This window comes from Brachyistius frenatus, unplaced genomic scaffold (genome assembly GCF_029030835.1).
Source record: "Brachyistius frenatus isolate BFR_SWC_R1_liver_20210118 unplaced genomic scaffold, ASM2903083v1 Contig_7, whole genome shotgun sequence".
Lineage (NCBI taxonomy): Eukaryota > Metazoa > Chordata > Actinopteri > Embiotocidae > Brachyistius > Brachyistius frenatus.
The window spans coordinates 551372-578555 of record NW_027210606.1 but is presented as its reverse complement, the minus strand read 5'-3'; the positions used below and the strand labels follow the sequence as shown (position 1 = coordinate 578555).

Here is a 27184-nt window from a genome sequence, read left to right as displayed (position 1 = left end):
CAGCTGCTCTCAGTTTGAGCCGGTCGACTCGGTAACAGGATCACGCGGAGAACGGGATTACTGGAGTTTCCCGTTCCGGAAGATGACCGTGTTTTATTGTCTTCTGTTTTCAGGGCCTGCCGGCTGAAGAAGAAGGCGCAGCACGAAGCCAACAAGATCAAGCTGTGGGGGCTCAACCAGGAGTACGGTCAGTGCTGCAGCCACGGCTACTTCCCTTCGTGGTGATTTCACCACCGGAGGATCGTGTGCTGCTCAGACTCACCTGGTTTCATAAAACCTTTTAGAAATTCTGTTGAATAAACCTAGCTGTTCTTCCAATTTCAAAAAAGCTCACATTAATGAGGGAGAGTTGTCATTGTGAGAGCACAGAATTATGAGACATGAATAGGTTGGCCACGACAGAACGGGATTCAGCTCAACGAGGTGAGGCTGTGAATTGAGTTCATATTACGCTTCTCCACAGGGTTTCCTGCAGTTTATTATACTGGAGGTGCTCCACATGCCTGTAATGTAGCCCACCTCTGCTTTAATGAAATATTGCATGACATAATCACATTAAATGGCAATTTACTGGAGAGGAACATCACAGCGCTGGAGGAAAAATAGAAAACCACCTCTTACATATTTTCAGAGGAGGCTGAGCTGAGCTCTTATTTTTCTCTTTTCAACATCTGGAGCTCCATTTTTTTTCGGAGCTGTCGATGTCGTCCAGTTCACCAGCGAGGCCAGTACATGGCTGAATAATTAGTTTGAGACTTTGAACTTGTTTTATAGTAACTGTTGGCAAACCAGTAAAAATGCCAACACAGGCAACAGAGCCCTGATTGGTTGTGAGACGAAGGGTTTGTTGACAGAAGTTTAGCAACTTTTTAGTTGTTGTTTTCTATAAAAATCATCTGTGCAAGTTTCACAAGTGAGTTCGGGCTCCATCAGTCACAGCGGACCACCTCCACCAACCGACAAATACATGTGAATAATAGTGATATTATTTATTACTATGCACCATCCCAAAACGATTCTGATCTTTGAGCCATGTTTACTTTTCTCTGTTTATTTTTCCAGCTCAGGTTTTTTTAAATTTTTTAAATTTTTTTATTTCAGACACTGTTGCTCTTATTCATTCCTACAAAGGCAAAGCCAATGTACAGAAAGATCAATGAGTCATCGTCACCTGCTGAGCAGAAGCAGGCTGGTACTATCTGCACCTCGTCTTGTTATCGCTGCAGTTACTAGATGTCAAGTTGTATTTCATAAATGTAGAGGAGATGATTTTTACTCCAGCGGAGTCGATGTAGGTTGAGCTGTGGAAACGGACGTGTTCAGACTTCAGGGTTGTGCCAACATTGAGCTGCTGCAACGACTCGTCCAGTGACACGAACCAAGTTCAGGTGTTTGAGTGAAGGATGAATTTATGTCTCGCTCAGCAGCGGTTACAGAATAAGATCACAACAAAGCTTTTGTTCCTCAAACCGAGCTGAAGTCGACATGTTCAATGTGCTCCCTAATTATAAAGATGAAATGAAATTGAAGGCAAATTACTGAGAAACCGTCTTTTCGAGACACTTAGAGGATGTTCTGTTTAGGAGATCAGGTTAATGCAGGAAGCTGCGAGTAACAAGACCACTGAAGAGCATGTAAACACTCCGACTGAGGAAAAACCGGAGAAGTGTGACTTCACCTCCTTCTTCATCATCAACACCTCTCTTCTGCCAAATCTGTCGGCCCGGTCCTGCCTCCCCCTCCTCCTCGTTTTCTTCTGCCTTCTCCTCTTCCTCCTCCTCCTCCTTCTCCTCCTTTTTCACCTCATCCCCCTCTGCCTCCTCCTCTTCGTCCTCCTCCTCCTCTTCAGCCTCCTCCTCGTCTTCTTCCGCCTCCCCCTCCTCCTTTTCCTCTTCCTCCTCCACCTCCTCTTCCGCCTCCTCCCTCCTCTTCCGCCTCCTCCACCTCCGCCTCCTCTTCTTCGGTCTCCTCCTCTTCAGCCTCCTCGTCCTCCGCCTCCTCCTCCTCCTCCTGTTCCGCTTCCTCCTCTTCCCCCTCCTCCGCCTCCTCCTCCTCCTCTGCCTCCTCCTCCTCCCTCTCTTCCTCCTCCTCTTCCTCAGCCTCTTTGAATTCCAACCAAACCAGCATCCAACTTCCTTTGTTCTTTTCTTCTTGTATTTTTTAACATTCCAGTCATTCCTGATGCCTGCCCAACATTTCAGTGCAAAGGCTTTAGTTGTGGCTCCCACAATTTCTTCTCCTCCTGGCAGGAAGTCAAAACACACATGGCTTAACCTCATGCATTCCCTTGCTTCCTCTTTCCTTCCTCTCCCTCCTCTCCTCCTGTGATTCTTTTTTTTTTAAACTCTCCCTCATTCACTCACTCTCTTCACTGTCATTTGCATCTACACAACACACTTTGCATACTTAGCTGCAGATTCAACAGGAAACTTCAAACAAATGGGACTTTGGCACCACGCCAGCGTTCAGAAACCTCCAGACTGGTGTGTGTGTGTGTGTGTGTGTGTGTGTGTGTGTGTGTGTGTGTGTGTGTGTGTGTGTGTGTGTGTGTGTGTGTGTGTGTGTGTGTGTGTGTGTGTGTGTGTGTGTGTGTTATAGAAACATATGGGGGCAGCTGGTCGGACCCACCGTAGCCCTTCTTCGCCCACACACAATCTCCCCGCTGAGCAAAAGCAAAAGTGAAATCACATCAATACCAGAATAACTTACACTGACAGAAGGCGTGTCATGGTGCCGCCAGGTCACGTGACCCGCCAGGAAGAGGAGCCAGAATCAGTGGCGTTGCAGATGATTCACACCGCCAGCATCACAGTTAAACCTCAAACCATTTCTGTTCAGGAGACATGAAAACCGCTGATGTGGAGAACATACATCTGTAAAAGTTGTCTGTAGTGCAGACAGCAGAGCGAACCATGAAGCTGCCACGTTAGAAAATACTGTAATATGCATTAAATGTTCCTCCACCGTTCTACCTTTGAGATACATGACGTAAAATATTGGTTTATCGGTGAATAAATATAAACAAATAAATGCAGACAAAGCAGAAAGGTTGCATGAAGTCATTTTCAGGTGATCAATTAGTCGTTTAAATACGTTCTTAAGCTCTAATGTGAGCATGAAAAAGCTGAACTTTTTCAGAAGGAAGAATGCCAGACTTCTTTTTACAGGAAACCTGTCTGCTGGACCAGAGAAGTGGTGTTGTCTTTAGTCTGAAACGCATCAGCTCATGTGGAAGTCTTATCTCTCCCAGTTAGGGGTTAATGGTCTCGCCCAAGACATAATGTCAGTAATGAGGGAGGACACGTCTCCAGCATGCTTGCCCTTATTTCACTTCCATTCCTCCCTAGTTTTCAAGCCTTTTTTTTTCTGCTATTCTTTTTTCTCTTTAAAACAAACATCCTCTCCCGTGGAGCACCCGGCTTTTTGGGAAATGTCGTCTTAATCTTGGCGTAGCCAGGGCTTGAATCAAAACGTGTCCCAACCAGACCCTGAAAACGTGAAACACTGCAGACTGATCTGCGCAGGAGATTGATTAAAGCACGGTTTGGTCACGAGTGGTGAATAATTCCTCAGCCCTCGTCATTGTGGGAGTGTGGCATCACTTTTTCTGACTTGATTTTTAGTTTGCTTTTCGTTGCACAGAAAACCTGTTGGGGGCTCTGCTGCGTATTAAGGAGGTGATCAGAAGGCGAGTGGAGAGCAGCGAGGAAGAGGACACAGATGAACGAGGGATGACCCAACGCCTGGAAGACATCCTCAAAGAGTCCAGCGGTAAGAAGCACGCTGAGACAACACTGTCCAGGCTAACCATGCTAACATGTTAGCATATCATTGTGTTTACTGAGATCTGGCAGTCTGAAGGAGATCTATTGAGGAAACTTTCATGTTTAAACACTGGATGTTTTTCATCTTGTCCTCATTTCCTGTTTGTATTTTCTGTCCTGTGTTACGTTATTTGTAACAGATGATTTATTTCCATGACAACCTCAGGTCCCTTAGTCGCTGGGCGGACCAAAGACTTTGTGCAGAGGATTTTGGCTGCCAGTGCGGGAGGTCAGAACCAGCGCAAAGATCCCCCGCAGGGAGATGAGGCGGCGGGGTAAACCCACCCGGCACCCGCCTCCTCCCTCTGTACCCCTTCTTCTTCCGCGCCCTCTGATCCCAGCACCACCGACCCGACCGAGCTTCTCCGCACCTCCTCCACTCTCACGCCGTGCACGTTCGAACGCGAGCAAAGAGTCTGGGAAAGATGAGGAGGAGGAGGAGGAGGAGGAAGGAGGAGGAAGGAGTAGCCTAAACAAGTAAATTGCCACCCTGCTCCAGGTCCTCTCCTGTCAGCCCTCCAAACAGCAGCCGTCTTCACCGCCCTGTCTCTGCAGGCTGCACCACGACCACCACCAGGCCAGAGCTGCTGCTGATGTCTCTGTATTCCGTGTTCTGTCTGTGTGTGTGTGTCTGTGCGTGCGTGTAACATACTGTATGAGCGTGCATAGTGCTCCTCTCTCCCTATGTGTGCTGTATTTGTATCCCATTGTGCCTATGAATAGACATTGCACTGTTTTGTAGATGGTCGTAGTTGTCGGCAGGGGACCGGTAGTGAGCCGAGGGCGAGGGGGCATTCGAGGATAGAGGAAGTTCTGAAACAAGGAAGTGGGAGGAGCCTGGAAAACAAAGAAGCTGGTGTGTGCTTTTTTTTTTTATATATTTGGCTGGGCTCCTATAGAAGCACTGCATACCATTTGGATTGCATCGGCATCTGAAATGTCAGTAGGTGTTGTGATACGCAACAAATCATGAATGCCGGTCCATCTGTTAGTTGAAACAACAGTGTGTTTGTTGTGGAAAAGTTCTCTGAGCTTTAATAGAACCCCACCCCTCTTTAATCCCCCCCCTTCACCCAATCAAAATGTCAGCAAAGTTTATAATCGAAAGAGAAAACTGCACCTTAGTTCGAACTGACCAAAGATAACTGATACTGCTGAACTACTCGGACACCAAAACCTCTCACTGCTTCAGATGCTGCCAACCATTAACACCACATTTTGTTTTACAAAGTGAGAGAGAAAGTGACCGAACTACTTTGATTGCTGTCATGTGTACCCGCATCGATCCTTTAAAGTTAATATTTCTGATTTCCTTCACCTAAATGCACTACCATCGCAGATCTGAGAGGCCGTGGTGCGGCAGGCGAGAAACGGCTGACGGGTCATGATGTGGTCAGCCGTCCTGCTCTGCAGCCTGGTGCTCGTTTCGCTTATCTGCAGTGGCTTTATTTTTACCCACAAAAGGGAAGTGTCCTCAGTGTTGTTCCCCAAGCCCTCTCCTCAACCCCTGACCTGATTATGTAGCGCAACTTCCTTACTTGCAATGACAAATAGAGAAAAAAAAACACTTGTAGATCTAGAAAGCAAATAAGTCTGACTTGTTTTTTTATGATGATTTTGTTGTTATTTGGTAACGCCACAACCCACGAAGTGGGTGGTAGTCCTGAGAGTTATGAAATCTGCCTTTCTTCTGTGGTCTTTGCTGAAGCTGCAGACCAACCTGTCCACGCTCTCTAAATGTTGTTGGACATTAAAAAGTCAAGGACCCTTTGAATTGCACTGTGGTAAGAGCAACTAAGCACCTTCGAAGAGGGCTTCAGATCCTCCAAAAAAAAAAAAAGACTCTTGGCACCTTTTTCTAAAGACAGATGTTGATTGAGAGACTTGAGGGCGCCTAGCGCTTTGTGACCGACTGGTTTGTGTCAGCGTGGTGCTAAATGATGACAAAATAAAAAGCAATGCAAACCTGCATGGAGGCATCAGGCAGTAACTGCTGACTGGGTTTTGGCCTGCGAGCATGTACTGTTGTAATAGGCAGTTTGTTTGCATAATGATGCCTTTCTAAAGTGCCTGGAGCTTAAAGCCACAGGGACCTGTGTTATTATGCCTGATCTGAAATCCTATTACAAGGTAAAACTGAACCCATGACTACTGCTCAAAGCTTGGCCTCACTTGACTTTCCGAAAAAAAAAAAAAAAAAAAAAAAAAAAGCAGGCTCGTTCAGGGTCTTCTCACATTTTCAGCCAAAAAACGTGAACCAAAATATTTTCCTTTCAGATTAAACCTTTACATGGAAACAGTAGCTGGCACTGGTTTCCGTGGTTCTGGGATGGAGGAGTGGCTGTTAGCAAAGCAATTCCCTTTTGTTTTTCAACCTTGATGAGCGCCCGACTGGGCTGCGTTCCAAAGCTGCTGTTCGATAACACGCGGTTCCCCTCTTATGGAAAATCTAGTTACTGTCTCAAGCAAGAGTGAAGCGGTTAACCTCCAACTCCTCTCCTCCTGGAGGTCGCGCTCGTGGTCCCGCTGAAAGCTGTGGATACGAGAGGTCAGAGCAGTTTCGCGTTTCTGTGATGTTGCTCATTGGTTGGATGAGTAGAAACTGTTCCGTAAACACCGGATTCCTGTCGCTCAGCTGGAACGGTTTCATCGTGGAGTTCTGCCGCTGGTCAACAGAGCTTTTAAGAGCCATCTGAAGACAGATAGTCTGTGGCTCTGTAAAAACAAACCATGCCTAATTCAGCAGCAGGAGGCTCTGATGTCACCGAGGCCTCTTACTCATTACCACAGGGTCGGGCGGACGAGCCAGGACGAGGTCATTTGAGTCAATGGAAGCAAACGGTGTGATTAAAGGTGTGCACGACGACGCCGGTCCTGCTGCTGAGACGTGCGCGCCTCCCTCCGCCCACTTTCCCTTTGAGGGTTGCGATGCTGCCAGCGCAGTCACAGGGTCTTGTGCTGGCAGCAGCTCGTGAAACAACAAACCCGAAGAAAGGAAGCAGCAGGAAACAACTGTACATATCGCAAAATGTTTTACCACCCATCTGCCACGTCAGAGGAGGACGACGTCTCCGGGTTTAAGAGAGATTCCACTTAGAGTGCACGAGTTTGTCTTGATACTTTCCTTCCTCCAAAATGATGTTACGTAACACACGACACCATCTGCTGTGTACATTCATCTATATGCCAAAAACTGAGCTGAAGAGAAAACCGTTGTAACACAAGGAGTTTCTGCCTCAGATCCAAACAACAAACAGGACACGATGGTGAGCCCCGAATCTGGACCTTTACCGACACCGTAGCATTTGTCTTCTTAAAAAAAAGTATTTAGACACTTTTGTATCGTGGAATATCCCTTTAACTATCAAGCTTTAATGGGGAGTGGCCAGTCTTGGCAACGCCACTTGTCTCTGCTCACATTCCTGATTCAGTTTCCTAGAACGTTTCTGTTTATGTGCACCTGGAAGCGGGAAGCAGATATGTGAGGAGGAAACTGAAAGGACCCACAGACGTCAGCTGTTCGGTGCCTATTTCTGGAGCTTGGCCCGGGTCAACCTAGTAACAGCTCGGGTTTAATGAAAACAAAACTAATGCTCTCAACTTACAACATTTGGCCTGCACTGACCTAATAGGGACAATGACTCAGCAGAAACTGGGCGATTCTAATCCGAGTTACTTCCTGGTTGGGTGTCACCGTCTGCCGGACACAGAGAGAAGTAAACAGTCCTGAAACTGTTTCTGATGTGCTCCCTGGAGAAAGAGAAAGTATGTAATGGATCTCACAGTGAAAGCTGGATGAGGGGAAGGTGATAGTTTGAAACCTTCCCGAGCGCTCTGACTGTCGCAGCCTGAGCTCACAGTCTTCTTCAATAATCTCCCGCGGCTCTGCTTCCATTGTTGCCAGCATTCAAATGTCCACTGGACGCATCTCACTCTTTTTTTTTTTCCATTACGTCATAGTCTCACACCGACTCTGTCTTTGAAGTGTGAAATTCACTTTTGAACGTATTCCAGTGGCTCTATTTATTGACAGATGACGTGAATTCCAGGTTTTATCACGTGTTACTAAATCTGAGATGACTTGCAGGAAATACAGACACAAAATAACTCGAAGATGACGCACCGCGTACAGCAATTAAGACAAGTAAAGTATATTTATACCTGATAATAAAACAAAAATAAACCAGGGACAAACTCTCCATTCAATAGGCTTGTAAAGCGCAGTAGAACAACCGCAGTTGATGTTGAAGGCTCTTCTGCCAGGAGACGCTCTGCTTTGAAATGCCTCTGGTGGATATTTGAACTGCGACAAAGACACGACAAAATGAATCAACAACTCTGATAATCAAACAACTAATTTTACGAGCAAACGTACTGAACAGTATCTGTTTCAGCCTCCGCGGACGGGATTTCCATTGAAAATCGTGGGCTCCCATTTTTTTTTTTTTTTTTTTTTTTTTTTTACTAATTGCTGACATTTTCTAGACTAAATAATTGACAGGTAAATGGATGGTTTCCCCCCCGGCCGGCTGCCTGTATTGAAGTCTTACCTTACAAAGAGGCATTAAACTTCATTTGTGCCCATGCTGTGTTTAGGTTGAGATACCCGACATCTAAGAATGTCCCAGTTTGGAAAACACCATGTTGACTCTGGGTACACCAATGGAGCAGCAGTAGAACAGTTCGCCTTGCCCAGCTTTCAATGTGACCACTGTGGGTTTTTGCTTTGAGGCGTTGTGGACCCGTCGGTCTGAATAGACCCGTCAGTAAGCCTACACTGGTGGGACGCCGCTGACCTCCGGGTGCCCGTCCCCTCTGCTCCACTGCCCACATTGTCGGAGACACTTGGGCTTCTCCGGTTTCAAAGGGGACGGGCCTCCGGGCGGAGGAGGCCAGGGAAACAGCACTTAGCCAGGGGCCCCGGAGTAGTTTATCCGAAAACCTTTTAATCCCCACCACCACCACCTCCGCCCGCTGTCACACTCTGACAGCTGCAGAGGAGGACTCCAGCGGAGTCGCTGCCGCCCGCTGTGCCGGCCCACGCCGTGTAGCTCCTCTGTCACTGACCTGGAAACCTCCGTCTTGGGAAGGAGCCACATGGGCCGGGGTGTCACTTCAGACATAGCAGCGGCTCCGTAGTTTGCTTATCAGTCAAGCTGAGGCGGAGGAAGCTGGCTGAAGTTCTCACTTGTTAGTGCCTCGCATACTTTATCGTTACATTGAACCCACAGACGGATGAATCTCTTTCAACTCCAGACGGTCGTTCAAGTACCCCGAACAAATATTTCCTTAATCAGCTTCTGACTTTCCAACACGGTCCAACATGTGCGCGCCAAGTTCGAGCAGTTTATGTCTTTCAACTTGACAGATTATATACTGGGATGGAAAACATTTGATTCGTGCATCCCAGTGAATTGCATTGATTTGCATAAACGAGACGCTATCGTTGTAAGGTTTAAAGGAACAGGTCAACATTTTGGTAATCCTCTTTTGCACCTACCTGACAACAGTTATGAGAAGATTTGTACCAAATCTCTACAACCAGCCGCAAGGTGACTTTGCTTAGCTTAGCTTCTTGTTGCCCGGGACTACAAACAGCCTGACTCTGTCTAAAGGTCCCAAACTCTGCCGACCAGCACCTTTCTAAATAATGCACTATTTTTCATTTGTTGAATCCCTTAAGGACGCAGTTCCACAATCAGATGTCTGCAGCGACCAAAAACATGGAAGTCTAATCTACCCATACAGTACGTCTTCATAACCTTTCATACTAGTAGCAGTCTGTTTAGTTTTGCACAGTGGTAGCATCTCATGGGTTAACAGTGGGTGGCCTGAGATTTGCAGGTGCACCGATAATACGTGACGGCAGCTGAGACGCACCTCGTGGCTTTAACCAAAACCAAGTCAGTCGGTTCTGCCGTGATCGACGATGAGTCGAAACCAAAGGCCGGTCCCGAGCAGGAAAAAACAAAACAAACATGATGTCTCATTAGAAATGAAACGATACTTTGGTATTCAAAAGAGAAATCCCGCAGAGAGAATAAAGACTGAATAATCACATCCCTGCTGGTTCTTCAATCTGTCTGAAAACATGCTGAACGATGGGAGGAAAAGAAAAGCAAGAGACGAGCAAACATTCCACAACGCCATGTCGTATACTGTACAGCAGCCCTTCTTCTCCTCCTCCCCGCTCCTCTGTCTGTCTCTCAATAATCAGTAATCACATTACTACAGTAATACTTTGGACCTGTTAACACATTAACACATCTTTATGTACAACTCCTTCGTCAGTAAGTAACCTTTAAGAAAATAGTAAAAAAAAAAAAAAAAAAAAAATACAAGAAGTGCCGTACAAATAGAAGCCTAATATTTTTTGTTTTTGTTTTGTGTGAGTGTACTGTACACCTGTATAATGTATATTTTAATATTTATATGCAGCTGTTGTATTAAAGTATATTTTTAAAATAAATATGTGTCTGTCTTATTTTAAGATCAGAACAGACTGAGGAGCTGCTGGCAGAATTATGTGGAAATAGTTCCCTTGTTGTAATTACCGTGAAACCGAAGGAAAATGATCCAAATCCACCCTTTCGAGACATTCTCTGACACTCGATAACTGTTTTTGCAACTTCTAAGTGTTAACCGAGAGGTGAAGGTGTGAGCAATTTAAGGTGTTGCTTTTTGTCTCTTCATCCCATTTTGTGGCAGCTGGATTTGCATTTCTATTTGGGGCTCAACAGTTCAGAAATGCTGCACAGCACCTCCAGCAGGTCTCTCAGGGTTACAGCATCCTGAAGGCGAGGGGTATTTCTGTTTGGGTTTTGTCGTGTACCGTCAACGGTGGCATTGCGTGCTACCATGATTCTCACTGCAAGATTCAACTCGCAGCGGCGTTGTACGGACGAACACCCAACTGCTGAGCAGTCTCCTCCTTCAGCTCGTGGGGCGATTTAGCCCTCAACTGTTACTCTTAACGCCCAGGTTTTGTTCCATCAAGTAGAAAAATCACAATCTCGTGTGAACTGATTTAGTACACGGTCTGTAAATGACCTTCGAGTTTCAAGAGGAAAAAGTCAAGCATCAATCCTTCTGCGTTCCCTCTCCCGTCCTCCTCTGTCAGGTATGTTGTCAGCAGTTCAAAAATGGAGGCCTTGTGACAGAGAACAGAGAGCGCAGGCAGACGCAGGAAGACCGGCAGCTGATTGGATCGCACAACTGTGTGAGGAAAGCAGGCGAACAACGTCAGCGAGCACCGCTTCAGAGATCAACGAGATTAAGCAGCCGTAGCTGTGTTCAGAGAGAGGTGGAAATAGAATCACCGAGGACGGGTGCAGAGGGAGAGTGATGCAGTTAAATCCATACATAAGCCCAAAGAACCAGACAGCTCGGATTAAATTTGACAAAGGAGATGGCCAGAAAGACAGCGGCTCTTAGAGATGCGTGTTATTCGTTGATGAGCCTGCATTGATCTGATGGTGGAAAGTTGGACGTCTGGGGCTGCTTCTCTTCCTGTGGTGGAGCTGAACTTGTATTTATTTGATGGAATCGTGGACTCTGAAGTGTAAAGAGGTATTTAGGATGCAATTTGTAATAATCAGAACGAAACATATTCAAGCAACACACACACAGGGCAAACGAGCCGAAAACCCATCCGATCTAAATCCTACAGAACACCCGAGAAAAGAAAATGCCAGCTCATCGACTCTATACGTCCATGAAGTCAAAGCTCCTCTTGTCCAAACGCGGAGGAATTGTTCACCACAGCCGTCATAGAAACTGGTTCATTCAAAGCCTCAACGTTCTGAAAATGTCTTCAGTGAATGGGTCTCCACATACTTTTTTTTCTTCATTTTGACCTGAATATCTTTAGTTTCAGATGTTTTTGTGGAATACTTTGCTCGATAAGTTAGCTTGTGCTATCGTTCTTTGAGATGAATGCCTTTTGCCGAGACATTTTCTAATTTTCTTTTCCATTTAGACATTTTTGAGAGTTACTTCCGAATCCAAATCCTACGGCCGCTGCTCAGATCCGCCACACTCACAAATCCTGCCGTCACTGAAGGAAGGGGACGACTCCTCAAGCTCTAAAACCCGAAATAAAAACATTCCTAATGAAACATTTCCTCCTCGAAACAAGCAGCATTGCTGAGCCTCATTGTTCAGTCTTGACTGCAAAACAATCTCCCTTCTTGGTCTTACTGCTCATGAGTTCTCTAATTGTAGATTTTCCCAACAGCTACACAACACGCAGAACTAACAACAAACAACCATTTGTATTACAAAAGGACCTTTTTATTGGATTGGAAATGATCTCGTTCACATTTGTTAAAGGTACCTCAATTAAAAACATAAAAATCAAGTGTCCATTCAGTGAATTACTGTTCAACATTGCACAATGCCCAGCTCTGGAAAAAAACAAAAACAAAAAACAGTCAACGATTGGTCCTTTACCAGGAGTCAGAACAAGAGAGAAGCAGCAGGAATCGTAAAATCCACATCAGGATGGATCACAAAGAGGTTTGCATCTTGTTTTCTGGAAGGTATGTGAAGAGACCAGAGATAAGACAGAAATAACTCTGTCGGGACTCTGGTTGCAGACTTCTGGCTGCAGTGTCAGAAGCTCCTGTTGGATTCCCGAGTGGAAAAAGGATTTCTGAAGATAAAGGTTACAAACGCACACCGACAGTCTGACAACTACACGTCAGAACTCATCTGCGTCAGGAGAAGAAAAGAGGACGAGTGTGTCTACAAGATATTTACATTTTCAAATTTCACAAACCGTTTCTCTTACCGACAAAACATTCACATGAGCACCACAGCACAGCTTCCGCTGCACCCGTTTCTGTTGAAGCAATGGAGTCGTCATCGTTAAGTTCGATGAGTCATGTCCCACGTCTCTGACTGAAGCCACTTCGATTAACACTGAATCGCAAATTTGAGCATTAAAAACCATCTCCCGCTGTGGGATTGACGCGTTCTATAACTCCTCGAGAAGTTTCAGCTGAATCCGTCCGTCGGCACGTGATGCCGAGACTCCCGAAAACAAAACAGTGGCTTCTTTTTACAGCTGTAGAATACAGTAGACTGAAACAAAAAGGACTCTTTTTCCTCAGAGTAAGGCTTTTATCCTCAAAAAATGGCTTTCAAGTAGTTCATCTGGAAAAGCATATTGGATACACGTACTGAGATCTGTTCTGTACTTTTTTTTGCCATGACCGAGCGTCCAGTTCAGCCGGAGGCACAAGTTGCATCCCATTCTCTGAGTTATTGTGTCGACATCTGTTTAAATCAGGCCCCCGGGGTTCTTGATCTGCTTTCAGCGCCTTCAACTAGACGCCGAGCAGATCACCCGGCTTGTTTCAGATAAAACGCCTCTCTCTCTCTTGTGTTTTTTTTTTTTTCCTGTGATAACGATCTGCGCGGTCTTGGTAGGACAAATGTGGCGTTCAAGTATCAAAGCACAAATCTGGGGCCGGAGCTCAGCAGATGACATCATCGGTCTGCAGGATTGCTTTCGAGGAATCTGTCCCATCTGGATAGACAGAAGTGTGCGTGAAATACTATCTGAGGGCAGAAAGGTGCTGCTGAGCTCATGAGGCCGGCCCGCTGTGGTGTCACCTCACACTCAGCTGCAACGCCACCCGATAGCCACCATTTAAGAAAACAGCTTCTTCACCTTTGCTTTCTTTGTTTTACGTCATGTTGGGGATGTGATTTTGCAGATAGCAAAGAGTCGCATGCTCTGTACTTGTGAAAGGGAAGGAAACACTGGCCCGTGAGACACGAGTCGACGCAAATGATGGATTAAGAGGCCTGGGAAAGTGCAGTTTAGCAAATATAAAAAGACATCGGTCAAAGTCTTCATAAACTGACAGATTGTGACAGATTCTCTGGCAGCCAACAACTGACCAAAGAGATGTTTGCCGTTTTACAATTTGACGACCAAGATTGTCTTCAGCGTGCCGCCGAAGGGAAACGACTCATTGTAGTTTAAATCAAAGGCGAGTCGGTCTCAGCTCCTTCAAGTCAGCGGGGCTTTAAATCGAAAGGCTAACATGAGCATGGTAACATGCCAACAACCCCATTACGCCTCCATTTTAGTCCCATCACCGTGCTAACATGCAAATATGAGCATGCTAATGTTTCGCTTGTTATGTTGCGTTGGTGTGATATCGGAGTCACTTGTAAACGACACCGTCATCATTCCTCTTTTTCTTTTTTTTCTTTTTTCGGGGAGGGTGGGGGGGTGGGGGGGCTCTCAGAAATCCCAGTTCAAAAGTAAATGAGGCATGGAGGTCGCTGTACAGTCGCATGTTCTGTACGCCATCCAGTGGTTAATGTACCACAATGGGTGGTCCACATAAACATCTGGCGCTCCAGCGCAACACGGACGTCCTGCCGGGATTACACTTAAACTGGGCACGAGCTCAACTCTGTTTTAATGTGCGGTCATGTTCATTAAATGTCTGTAAACAAATACGGATGACTCGGTTCAGCCAAAGTCCATTACTGAAGATAATTAAACCTAAAATGAACAACTGTGCAGCCAGTCATCTGTCTGGAGTTGTCAAATGACATGAACACGCGGGAGTCTCTGATGTCATGTGACGTGTGCGCAGCTTATACCAGCAGGGTAGCATGCCTTAATCTTAATCAGTACAGCTGAGACTGGGTTTGTCTGGAGGTCGTGAGGTGAAGTTGCGATACTTTAAACAAGAGATCCTAACGGGGTCAGAGGCGAACAGGTGGCTGCTTTTGCTCCCTTTCGGTGAAATTTCCTGAAAATCCCGAACACCTCTGAAAGTGCCTCCGCCGGACATCGTCGCCACGTGTGCCTCCTCGCTGTGCGGCGGAGACGTCCCGTCGCGCGACGCCCAGACTGTCGTGATTCCAGAAACAAGATCCGCGAGAGCGGTTTGATCCCGTCACGCTCGGCGACTCTTTTCATCCGAAGCTGTCACGGAAAAGAAGAAAGTGAATTCCAGAGAACATCTTCCCAGCGTGAGGCGGGCTCCGCGTTTAAAGCTGCACGATCAAAGAACACAGGAGTTTGATTTGCAGGCTCATTAAACAGGCTCTGCGCTGACATGTTTTTCCACACTATCGAGTCACCCGCGTCTCTGGTGAATAAATTCTGGGTTCCTTATCTGTCCTTCCACGCTCCCGTTCTTTAGTCCGTCCCGCTGGGATTCGGATGCGAGCGAGTCGAACGCGGTGCGGAGGACGTAGCTCGCTGCGGGTCGTCCGTCTGGAGCCTCCCGTCGCCAACAGGGCGTCGGTCAGGGGAGGAGCGCCTCTCCCTCCTCCGCCCAGAGGAGGTTGAGTGCGTCGGCCTGCCGCTGCTCCCGCTGGTGGATCCTCCGCAGGCGCAGGATGTAGAGCAGGATGGCCAGCACCACCACCAGGATGCAGAGCGAGAACAGGTGGTGGTTGTAGACGAACGAAGAGCGCAGCCAGCTGGGGTGGTTCTGACGCAACGTCTCCTGCTGCAGGTCCCTGGAGAAACACGGGGGTGGGGAGGGGGAGGTGGGGGGGGGCAGAGGAAGACGTGAACAGACAGACCAGCACATGTTCCAGCCAAAAACAAATCCTGACTAATGGACGTGACGGCAGAAGCAGCGTTCTGCTTCTCTTTTTTGGGGAGGGTGCATTCAAAACCACTTCAAAACGGAGAGATCAGTTGGACGGGATACGTCACGCACGGCCTGATTAAATATTTACCGTTTCATTTCAGTCCCATCGTGAAATATAAAAGCGCTAAAAGTTGATTTTAGTGGATAGGAAGGATAAAGGCAGAATGTGGACCTGAGCTAGGTTTTCTTTGTGGATGTCCATATTTGTGATCCGTTTCACGGACAAACCCACAGCTGGAAAGGACAACAGGAGAAGTTGACGTCCAACTAATGAGCTCACAGAGTCAAAGCATGATACATTTGATGGGAAGATTTTTGTAAATGTCGAGTCACCTGAGAGGCAGGAAGCGGGTTTTGAACAAAATGGCCCCCAGAGTCCACTGGACCTCCTTGTCATAAACCAGCTGGGCAGTTTTCAGGCTCGGGTAGTCGGGGGGGAAACGGAAACCGGAGTGCAGCACTTCGTACATCCAGGCCGACTTGAAGCACTGATACCTGGCGTAACAGGAGCGGAAACAGTGGGTCAGCGAGAGCGAGCATCTGGAAATGCACAGCTGCACCTGCAGCAGCTCCAGCTGCAGCATCTTTAGGCAGCAGGTCAGATTTGCAGCTGCGGATGGAACCGTGCAAAAGTGCACCACCTACAGGCAAAGAACAAGTTGCAATTTTGACATTTGCCACCAGCAGTTGCGTTTCTTTTTTAAAGCTGCAGTTTGTGTGTGTTTAAAGCACAATGTTTGACATTGTATTACAGATTAACAGATTTTAAAACATGGTAAACTCATTTAGAGCCAGCAGCTACACTGAATGAATATTTGAGTGTTTTACATCCACTTGTGACGTCCATTTTTTAAACTGAGTTTTGCGAACATTTGTTACAGTTATACAAATCTAGACACAACAGTTGTCGTTCTTACGTCTGTGGTTGTTGTTTGCTTTCTTATCGGCGCTGGAGGGGTCTGATAATGGCTGAACTGCGCCTCCTTGTGGAGAATCTGCAGACGGTTTAAAGTCCAACTATTGACTTGAGGACTAAATAAATGCACAGCATCAACGTAATCTGCAGGGCTTAAAATAAAAAATAAAAACTGTTTAACTTTAAGATGATAAGATTTATAACTGATATAGGAACAATAATTCAACCTACTATTGAGATATCAAGTTCATGAAAGCTGTTGTTCGTCATTTCCAGGGTAAAAACTCGAGACACACAGGGGACATATTCTCAGAGGACGCCACAGTTGAGGTGTGTGTTTTTCTGGTTATATAAACATAAAGAAGTTGAACTCGGTATTTAGCATAACGAGGGCCAACCGCCAAAGCTGGACAGAGAACATGAAGCGGGCTCACCTGCAGAAACCCAAACTCAACAGAACGCAATGAAAGCTTTGCTTCGTTCACACGCTGTATTGTTTTGTAGCAGCGACTCTGAGTCCAGATGAAGACAGACGGTGAACTTACTTCAGTCTGGTGATGTCGGCCTGCTGAGAGAAAAGCTGGTTGTCCAGACGCTGTTTCAGTGTCGACCACTTGGTGGAGCAGTAGTCCTGTTAATGAACCAAAACCAATGAAACAAAAATCAGTAAAACACCATATTTCCTACAATTGTCTTCCAAGTTAATCACGGAGAAGCCGGTGTGTGTTGGGTACCTTCGCAGCTTGGGAGTATTTCTCACTGCTGTACGGTCCTCCGATCCGCAGCACGTCCTCCATGCAGTAATAAAACTCGGAGAAGCCGTAGAACTCGCTGTTGCTGAAGTTGATGGGAGCCTGAAAAAAATCATCAAACGTTATTTTTTGGCCTTTCTGCTTTGTGAAGGATTCATTTAATGACTGTTTAATGAGCTGTGACTTCAATACGAGTTCATCAATACAGCGCTCACTTTTAAAACGGAATATTTAATGAAGGCGATGCATCACAATGAACACGGTTTTGTTTAGACTTCCTAACAGCCCACTTGTTTCAAGGTCTAATCTGCGTTTCATTATTTATTTATTTTTTTGGCAACATTATGCACTTCAGTGACATTACTTGCACCAAACCTCGAATAGCTCATGCTTCATAAAAGCTTTGTATTGGTATAAAGCTTCCTACCTGGTAGACGCCCCCTGGTGACATGGTGCCATTGTGGAGGCCCAGGAAGGGTCGTACAGCCTCCTGACACCGGGTCCAGTCACCCTGACCCCTCAGGTACGTCGTGTGGTTGCCGCGGACAGCTGTGTCTGACAGGCCGACCGGCAGGCAGGGGTCCAGGTACGGTTTGTCCTCGCCGAGGCCTGTCTGACTGGTGAGAAACCTAAGAAAAGAAAATTCTGCTGACCAATCCACATGAGAGCAAATGAACTAAACCAGGGAGAAAGAAGTTTAGAAGTTACAATCTGTCTTTAGCAGAGATTTTAAAGGAAATCACTTCATCGGTTCAAGACTCAATAACCATATCTATTCATATAATTGTCATAATCCACTGACTGCCGGCACTACCCTGCATGTAAACTATATTTTACATAATGTGACACCTGGTTGGATTTCAAAGACAATAAGTGTTCGTCTGGCATGAACCAGGAGGAGAGTTCTGGAAGTTCTAGTCTCTCACACCGCCTGATGTTGGAAGCAATAAAATGCCCAAAGAAAAGTAACAACATTTTTACAAGCTTCAGTTAAGACTAAAAGAAATACAGAAGTAAACATTGACTGTGAGAGATGAAGTCCTGATTTTGAATAACATGAAATGAAATAAATGGCTTGAGAGGCGACCAATCATCTAGACTTTGCTCTCTAATTATAATAAGCAAGTTATCAAAGGTCGAGTTTTTAAATGTTTCGCGTAGCAGTTCGAATATAAAAAAGTAGCCCTACGTGACACAAAATATGTGTGCGTGTCTGACCTGTTCTTGCCGTGTGTGTTGTTGACCAGCTGGTCCTCGTAGCGCTGCCTGGCCATGTTTCCTCCGAAGCCGAGGAACGTGGTGACGTAGACTCGGTAGACGTGCTGCGTGTGCTCCACATCGCAGCCCAGGTTAAACTCCGCCAGGACGCTCTTCCCCGCCTCCTCCTGAAAAACACACGGGACGGCTTTCACCACCGCAGACGAGAGCAGCTCTCCGGACGGACACGCAGACTGAACACGTCAAGAGGAAGAAATCGCTTTCACAGTTTCTCCTCGTAGGGACTGAGGTCTCCCTGCACGTCCGCACCTCCTGAGGCGAGTTGAAGGTGATGGCACCGGGCACCTCGTAGGCGATCTGAAGTGAAGCGCCGCCCATATCCATGATGCCCACTGTGCGCCGCCTGCTGATTGGCTGCTGGTTCTGTGAACCTGTTGTCACCTCGACCGTGGCGTCCTCTGAAAAAACATTTGAACAATTTTGAATCAAGCGCAACATAAAACAAACGTTAAGTGTCTTAATCTTTTGCAGATGTCCCGTCATGGAGCTGCATGTCTCGGCCCTGCGCTTGTCGTCTCCACCAACAGTTCTTCTCTTGGATCTCTATGCTGTCCTTTTCTTTCTCTGCTCTCCTCTCACCCCAACCGGTCGAGGCAGATGCTCCGCCCACCTCTGAGTCTGGTTCTGTCGGAGGTTTCTTCCTGTTAAGAGGGAGTTTTTCTTCCCTCTGTTGGAGGTTTTTCTCCCTTAAAGAGGAGGGTTTTCTTTCCCTCCTAGCTTATGTGGGAATTGTTGAATTGTTGGGTTTCTCTGTATAATATTGTAAAGTCTTGCTGTAAGGACTTTAATGTGTTAAGTGCCATGAAATAACCTGTGTTGTGATTTGGCGCTATATAAATAAAGTTGAATTGAATTGAAAGTGTCAGTTTCAGACGCGCTTTCACACTCACCCTCATCAGCATGATCGAAGCGGCCCAACACGAAGTTAATGCCAATCCATGCGTACACTCCTTCAGAGGAACAGGAGCGCGTCATCACAAACATGATGGGGAGACACACAAAAAAACAGGCAGGCAACAGTTAGAAATGCCAGGTTGAAGAATAATTCATCGTAGAGTGACTCTTTCATTCCCATAATTCTTGATCTACTGACCAAAACCATATTCAGGCACAAATAACGCACGACAGTAACCAAGCATCACCTCACCTTCCTGTTTCCCAGAGATGACCTCAGCATGCGAACGGGAGAACAGGAAGTCAAAGTCCACGGGAACATCAGTGACCAGGTCCTCCAAGATGGCCGCCTGCTGGCTACATATAGAAGTAAAGCATGAAACTTAGAGATTTAAAGCATATAAAACATTTAGTTGGAGAACAGGGAAGTTGAAAATAATAGCTTTACATTAAATACCAAACTCATAAATCATTTTTTGTTGAGACCGATTCTTAAAAAATCAATAAAGTATTTTAAGAAGATGTTATATTTCCATGTTCTGTAATTTGTTTTATGATAAAATATGATATTTATGACCTAAAATAAGGTGAAAGTTGACTTTCGAACACTTTTAAATCAAAGACACAAACACTTCAGTCACACAAAGAGAACATGACACACGAAGAGAAGAACAAAGAGGCAAGTTTTCATCACCAAATTCACAAATTAAAAAATGAATGTCTTTTAAAAGACAAAACCACAAACTGATGGAAAAAAAAAACTCTACAATTTACGTGAAGTGATCGGTGGGTTAAAAACTGGTGCCCACTGCAGTATCACATGCCGCTGTGTCTACCTCTCGGGCAGCAGCCGCATGCCCGCGGTGCAGAGGATGTAGAGCGGCGTCTCTTTGTGTTTGTTCTTTGGGACGTGAGCAGCAGCGAAGCTGAGGAGAGGTTGGAGGTAGCCGCTGGCGTGGGTCGGTGTGTTTGCCAGCGTGGAGATGCCTGACAGAACACACACATGTATGAGTGCGGTACAACCAGCTACAAAACAGACAGAAGACGTCCAATTATATAGATAAAGCTGGAACCATAGGAAGCTCATTAAAATGCCTCATTTATGATTCGTTTCCTCTAATTATTTGTTATCTTTTCTGTTCATTTTTCTTTGACCGTCATCTTCTTGCCGCAAATCTGACAAATTGCATCCCCCGAGTTATCGGACCTTTTGTTTCATTTGGCTGAAAATTTTAAATTGTGCTCCCAGCGGTGCCGTGAACACCAAGATGTTAATCCAAGATGTGAAGGTCAGCAGATGCTCATTGAAATGCGGTCGGTCGAATATCAGTAGTTAAACAAAACAATCGATATCACAGGTGCTACATTTCCACCTCTGTTCCACCAGACAAGAGAAGGAGAGAGATGAGCTTATTAAAACGCGCCAGTCAAACCTTGAAATTGTTGAAAACAACGCAAAACTCGTGATGGAAATATGAAATACGTGTCAGTTCACATCCAGAAGTTTTTATATCGATTAAATTAAACCATTCTAATGATTCGGCAAAATGATTGTAGTCAGCTCAATTTATGTAAGAATTATAAAGCACACATTGAAATAAAAACTCTATTTAGTGGTGTCAAGATAAGATGAGAGTGAACTGGGGTCGATGAGTCGTAAAAAGACACAAATGTAAAACAGACAAATCTGTTCCCATTTCATCTTGTGTATTCACGAACACATTTTCATTCCTAGTTTCTCTGAAAACACAGAAATGTCTGTGATAAGTTAATAATAATAACGATAACAATAATAATATCAGGCAACCTGGTTTATCAGCTGGGCATTTATTAAAATAAAAGGAAAAATAACAACCAATTAATGTAGATTCTTGACCTGCCAAAACTAATGACGGTGATATTGATATCTCACTAACAGCATTATCATGCTGACCTCACTGTGAGCAATGAAAACGTGAACATCCATAACGATCGTGACAGAATGTAATGTTCCAGGGTTCAAAGTGCCACGTAGCCTTTAACCGCTGCCCTCCCCCCTCCCCCCCCGAGCTAAACTTGTGTATCTAATCTGAGATTAAAGCCATTGGGACTGAGCTGATCCCTGATCTGATTAATTAATGAAAAGAAAAAGTACTCATGACAAATATCGGATCACAAGATTTAACGAGCAACTTCAAAACAGTTGAAGGTAAAAATCTGTAAAATAAAACAGCTATCAGAGTCGTTCTACTTTCTGTTTTCCATGCGTGTTCTCTCTTATCTCTTTCTCACACTCTGTCTTTCACCTCGGTGGCAGCGAGCCCAAAGGGCCGGCGGTGAACAGTAACAGTCCTCCTGCGGGCGGACAAATGTTCGACAGCACTGAGGAGGTTGTGAGTACCCGACGGCGTCTCAGTGGTTTCATTGTGCTCAATGAAATCTGTTAAAAAAAAAAAGCTGGGACGGTTCCAACGAGTTTCAGAGACAATGTTTCACCAAATCACTGCAGAACTTTGTAATTTTTCACCATCGCTTTTGCTGCACATATATTTATGGTATGAGGTTTCATCAGTACTGAAATATAAACACACCAACTGAGAGCTGCTGCTTTTGGTTCGACTGAGTCTTGATTAAAAAGTGCTCTCTATTCTCTCACAGCGTGCAGTGGGAATGATGAGTCAGCGCTGCACAAAGGAACTACAGTTGAAGACAGTAGACACATTCATGGATGAATGTACACATTAAAGTCCTCAGCAAGCCGAGAGCAAAGCTCTGTCTGCCTATCGCTTATTGCACAACAAGATGTTAAAGGATGGATTTGTAAAATCTTACATATTTTAACTAGAAAGGACAAACGCAGTTTTATAGAAATATAACTACAGAAATGTTAGAATGATGATATAAGAAAAAAAAGAAAATGCTGCTACAACTGAGCTCCACTTCCTCACCGGGTTTGATCTTTTTGACGACAGGTTTGCGGTCACGGTCCCTCATCTGTCGGATGTCCAGCAGGGTGTGGGGGTTCCCGTTGTGGGGGGGCCAGTAGTACACGAAGACCCTGGAGCCACTGCTGCCACAATCCACCACGATCCCATAATTCAGAGCAGAGTTGAGGATGTCGGTGGCCTCCATGGACTCACCGATGGAGAGGTATCTGAAGGAGAACAGACACATTGAGACATGAAGAACATCCTGGACTCCTGCACAGCGAACAGAGTCGGCACGAGAGACCAGAACAACACACAAAAGCCGGATGGTGTTTATTAGCAGTCGGGCAGTATCTCGACTCCTTTCTACACAAATCAAGACAGCAACAAACCCTAAAATAGAAATGTTTCATATCCGTGAACATCACAGTGAATGTTCTTTCGCAAAATGATCCTCCTATTCAGGCCTAAATGTATTTTGTCGTTCATAGATGTTACATTTTCAAACCATCCTCTGTATCTTGTGAAAAAAAGTGCGTTCCTGTGCAGCACCACAACAGTCAGGCGTACATGTTTAACTCACACTGTGCGTTATAATGCTCCTCGAGCAAAAGCAGATATAAAAACATCTGAGGTGCCAGGAGATCTAGAAGTGATCACACATCTCAGTGTTTATGTAAAAGCGTGAAAAACACATGTCCCGTCTCCTCCCTTTAAACTTTACTTCAACTAAATGTTGTAAAATTCATACAAAAAAACTACACAGCGTGTTTACATCTTTCTCAGTCATCGGTGTATTTATATTTAGGGCACTGCAATGAATCAATATAATAATCAACATCATGATTTGAGACTGGATATCATCTCAGAATTTGGATATTGGAATATTACGATGTGACATAAGGGTTGTTTTTTCCTGGAGTTGAAAGTCCCCCTCCTGCCATTTATTAACCCTCTAAACTCTCGCTTCATCAAAAAGTTTTTCTAAAAGGAAAAAAACCCTCCACCACTGTAAAGTTGAACTTTTACCTACACAGGAACACGTGACGAGTGTTTACGTCTGGTGTGACATTATGGATGCTCACTGCCTTGATGATGATCTCGGGGTAGGACATGGACAGCGGAGACTTCCACCGGCTGAGCCACACAACTTCGCTTTGCTAACTGAAATGGGGATAAATAAACCCATCGTGCAGATCCTCTAGACATTCGAAATGTTATCAGTCGAAGTGGATCAAATTCTTATCGAGTCATTTTGCCGGGAATGTGATGCCTTTTATTTCAATGCTCCATATTTGTATCCATTGTTTTACAGCTAAAACAGCAATTGAAGTCTCCACGGCAGAGAATACAAATAGTCCTCAGTGCTCGCCTGCACCTCGTGATATGGAAAGCCCCGCAACCTGTTCTATTATTTATCTTTTCCCACTAAGCCATTCTTTCCACATTACGAATGATTTTTTTTTTTAATCAAAAATCTCATTGTGTAAATATTTTGTATGCAGCAAGAGTCATCCCTATAATATTAATATATATATATTTGGTCAAAAGTGTTGCGATATTTTATTCCGTCTATATCAAACCGCCCTGTTCCTGTTGTTCTCTGGTTACTGAAGGGAACACCTGCAGTCAGTCTCTCTGACAACATCTATCATGAAGCTGGTTATCAGCTGGGACTGTTTACCAGCAATGTTCCAGTCCAGCTACGAGTGTTTTCAGGTTCACATGGAAGAGAGGCCAAGTTTAATTTGAGCTGAAACAGAAGGTGGTCAACATGACTACATTATATCATCTCCTCAGTGTTTGTTTCAGATTAATGGAAATGCACCTACACTTACAGCACGTTACTGCACGTCGCCTCACCTTCTTGCAAGATGACATACTCGTTTACTCTGACGGTGTTTTCGTGCTGCTTCTTTAAAACACAACACTGACTGGAAGATCATTTCACTTTCAGAATCCTCCAAATGAAACTCTCGAACAAGTTAAAACATCAGCAGAAAACAAATCTGTTCAAACCAAATCAACTCTGGGATCTTTAAATCATTGTCAATGGAAACAGTCAACATGCACAAAGTAGGTTAGGTTAGGTTAGGTTAGGTTAGGTTAGGTTAGGTTAGGTTAGGTTAGGTTAGGTTAGGTTAGGTTAGGTTAGGTAGTTACTTTATTAATCCCCAAGGGGAATTTTTTTTAAGTAGCATACAAGTGAAAAGCTTTTATATACTAGAAAACCTTTAAGCACTTTAAAACTCTGTCTGCCTCAAACTTAATGACCTGAAAGACAGACGGTTACACCGAAGAACCGGGCACGTGCCGGATTCTCCAGCTGTTTGTTTCATCGTTAGTAAATACAATATCCATCCACTCACTTATTGAGTCGGGCCACGGGCCGTCGCTGGGTGACCCACAGCTGCCTCTGGTAGGTTCCCAGGAGAAGGAGGGCGGAGGTGAAGAACAGCAGCAGAAGAAGCAGCAGCCTCTGCCTGGGTGCACAGCCCAGAGACAGCAGGGACACGCTGCAGTACCAAGAGGCCGGCAGGCAGGACAGAGTGATCCTGCGGAGGAAGGAAACACAACGCAGAACTGCATTAAGGACTGTAGAGTGTAGCTGAGTTTAATCAGGCGAGGTATTTTTGTCAACAGCAGCTTCAGTGTCGTTAGCAGTTTATTACCTTGCCATGTGTCCACGTCAGCTAAAATACAAGAATCCACGGTTGTCACCTCATGGTGGCTGCAGTCTGATCAGGATCCTGTCCAGACTTTTGACTTCTCTTCTGCCCAAAAGGAATAAGATGGAGAAAAGGCTTCTTAACAAAGACACACATTTTATTGACCACATATTCTGAAAATGAAGGAGATGAAAATATAACATCAGTATCACCCTAAATAAAAAATAAAAAAAGGCCAATGATAACCTATTAGTCCAGAGCTTTCAGAGTGTGTCTCAGCTCTCTCAGGCGGGTTTTATTGACTGTTGTGATAAGAACCGCTCAATTAAGTCATTCCCAAATATTTATACATATATGTTTGTTGATTGTACAGTTATTTGCATTGTAATACAGTCTAGAAACTGTGAAACTGCTTTCACTACAGTATTTACAGAAATTTGACAGGCAATACAATACATAGACAAATCCATATGAACTCAATCACGAGTTGAAGTCTCTATGATTGCAGACCGAACTACTACTGCCCAGTGCATATGCGTTTTATTTGCCTTAATTATTTTTGTTGTTTTACTCTTAATATGGAAAAGAATATAATTTTGTTTTATGATTTATGTGACTTTGCTGCTGCATCAGTAAACTGATCTACTCCTCTGGCCTGTCAATCTGTGCAACGAGCATAATGTACTTATAGTGTCCTCTTTATCCCGAACTTGCGTATGGTATTTGTATATCTACAGGCTGAAGAAGATAAAGAAGGGAACTCGCTAATCTCCCAGTTATATAAGCAAAAACGGTGTCATAAGAACAAAATAGCCATCAGTCTAAACAAACAACAGAGAAAATACATTGAATATGTGTCCACGTTGACTACAACAGTGGCTACTCTTAAATCTATAGATAATGATCCGTCACAAACCGGTTAACGGTGTTTTTATGAACGAGTAATAACGCTGCCACAGGATCCATATGGTGTCATTCTCTCCTCCAAACTTACCTACAGGAGCCTCTTCTCCGCCATGACAACAATGGCCGTCTGTGATATTTGTCGTTTCTTCAACAGAAAAGATTATACAAATGTTTCCCCTTTTTCTGTATCTCACAGAGATTCATTTAAAAGAAGACGACGGCTCGAAGCAGAGGAAATGACCGAAATATCCAACTGGCTTCCGGTCGGCCCGCTGGGTACGTCATCATATACGTAACGGGCTGGAGGGAGCGAGGCGAACGTATGTTGCCTTCAGGTACTCTCGGAATATTCACCACTACGTGACCAACATGTTTACAATACATAGCCTATTGCCCAGATTTGTCCATTTCTGAGTGGATTTTACATTTTCGCATGGGCAGTATTTCTTTCTATTATTATCATCATCATTTTTGTTTGTTTTCATTTAAATATTCCCAAGAGCTTTTACAGGAGGTCATTGTAGAAGCATAAACAATGATTAGTTAAGCATGTTAGCAGTGGGTTCTGAATATATTTCCAAGCCGTGGATGACCAACAGCGCAACTCCAAACCCAAACGAACCGTGTTGACCTTCTTAAATGCAGTTTATGTATAGAAGAAGCTTTTTATCTCCCCAACAATCCTGCGCAAACTCATGGGCTCGTATAAAAGTGTATTTGTAAGCATGTGCGAGTGTGTCTTTGGGTAAATATAGGCTAATATTTTTAACAATGGATTTTGAATTTGGATTTGATTAATAAGAGTCACATTAGTGATATGGATACTATTTATGACACACTCAAAATATCCAGCTGCTTCACTGCTTTGGACATTTTTAATTTGAAAGATTAACTGATATGACTGATCAGAGGCATCTGTATCATTTAGCCAAGGGGCGACACATTTTGGGATTAATCAATAATTCAATAGTTTAATGGGTTATGTATTTGAACACTCACATATTATTGTTCTTTAAAGTACGTTCTTCAGTGAAGAAAATAAAGTAAATCTTGGCTTTAACTTGAGTAGGTTTATGGCAATGTTGAAAGGTATGCCCAAATTATAAAATGCTCTACAGTAATGGTGTGGATTGCCACACGGTCACTTGTCACTTTATCCAGCCCAGTCACAAAACATTGACAAAAAAAATAAATAAATAGCCTTTTCAAGAAAACAAATAGATTAGACTGTTGAACTTATCAACAAGACGAATTCTAATGTGTTTGAGTAAAGAATATTTCCCCTGGCTTATATTTTGCTATGCTAGAGCCTAACTAAGAAGATGGGGTTAGCCCATCATGAAACAAGTCAATCAGCTGAAACTGTTATCATATAGGCTCCTGATCAAACATCAGATTGCCATCAG

At 44.6% G+C, this 27184-nt stretch overlaps 2 protein-coding genes across 4 annotated transcripts in view; one reads left to right on the top strand and one right to left on the bottom strand.

Moving 5' to 3' along the window:
- The window catches only part of LOC138615711 (CREB3 regulatory factor-like), a 28546-nt gene extending 18253 nt beyond the window's left edge, over positions 1–10293 (top strand). For both annotated transcript variants that reach the window (XM_069689476.1, XM_069689477.1), the window contains exons 8-10: positions 114–187; positions 3643–3771; positions 3991–10293. In XM_069689476.1, coding sequence (XP_069545577.1) covers positions 114–187; positions 3643–3771; positions 3991–4103 — 316 coding nt within the window. In that variant the 3' untranslated portion in view covers positions 4104–10293. The remainder of the gene's footprint in view (positions 1–113; positions 188–3642; positions 3772–3990) is intronic.
- A 1801-nt stretch (positions 10294–12094) lies between these two features.
- On the bottom strand, positions 12095–26035 carry LOC138615712 (ectonucleoside triphosphate diphosphohydrolase 7-like). 2 transcript variants are annotated; one of them, XM_069689478.1, is made up of 14 exons: positions 25867–26035; positions 24876–24977; positions 24573–24758; positions 22225–22430; positions 20134–20284; positions 19551–19654; positions 19294–19353; positions 18653–18801; positions 18344–18510; positions 17553–17754; positions 17108–17227; positions 16919–17004; positions 15791–15952; positions 12095–15320 (listed from the first exon to the last, which is right to left on the bottom strand). In XM_069689478.1, the coding sequence occupies exons 2-14, from the start codon at positions 24881–24883 to the stop codon at positions 15104–15106; spliced, it is 1818 nt and encodes a 605-aa protein (XP_069545579.1). In that variant the 5' UTR covers positions 24884–24977; positions 25867–26035; the 3' UTR covers positions 12095–15103. The 2 variants fall into 2 exon arrangements, with proteins under 2 accessions (XP_069545579.1, XP_069545580.1); XM_069689479.1 differs by having other exon boundaries at positions 24876–24974.
- Between the last annotated feature and the right edge of the window lie 1149 nt (positions 26036–27184).

Coding starts and splice junctions, on each gene's coding strand:
- LOC138615712 (XM_069689478.1), bottom strand. Junction 20,285..22,224: donor CGTCAAAAAGATCAAACCCG/GTGAGGAAGTGG, acceptor GTGTTCTGTCAG/GCATCTCCACGCTGGCAAAC. Junction 18,511..18,652: donor CCTTCAACTCGCCTCAGGAG/GTGCGGACGTGC, acceptor TGTGTTTTTCAG/GAGGAGGCGGGGAAGAGCGT.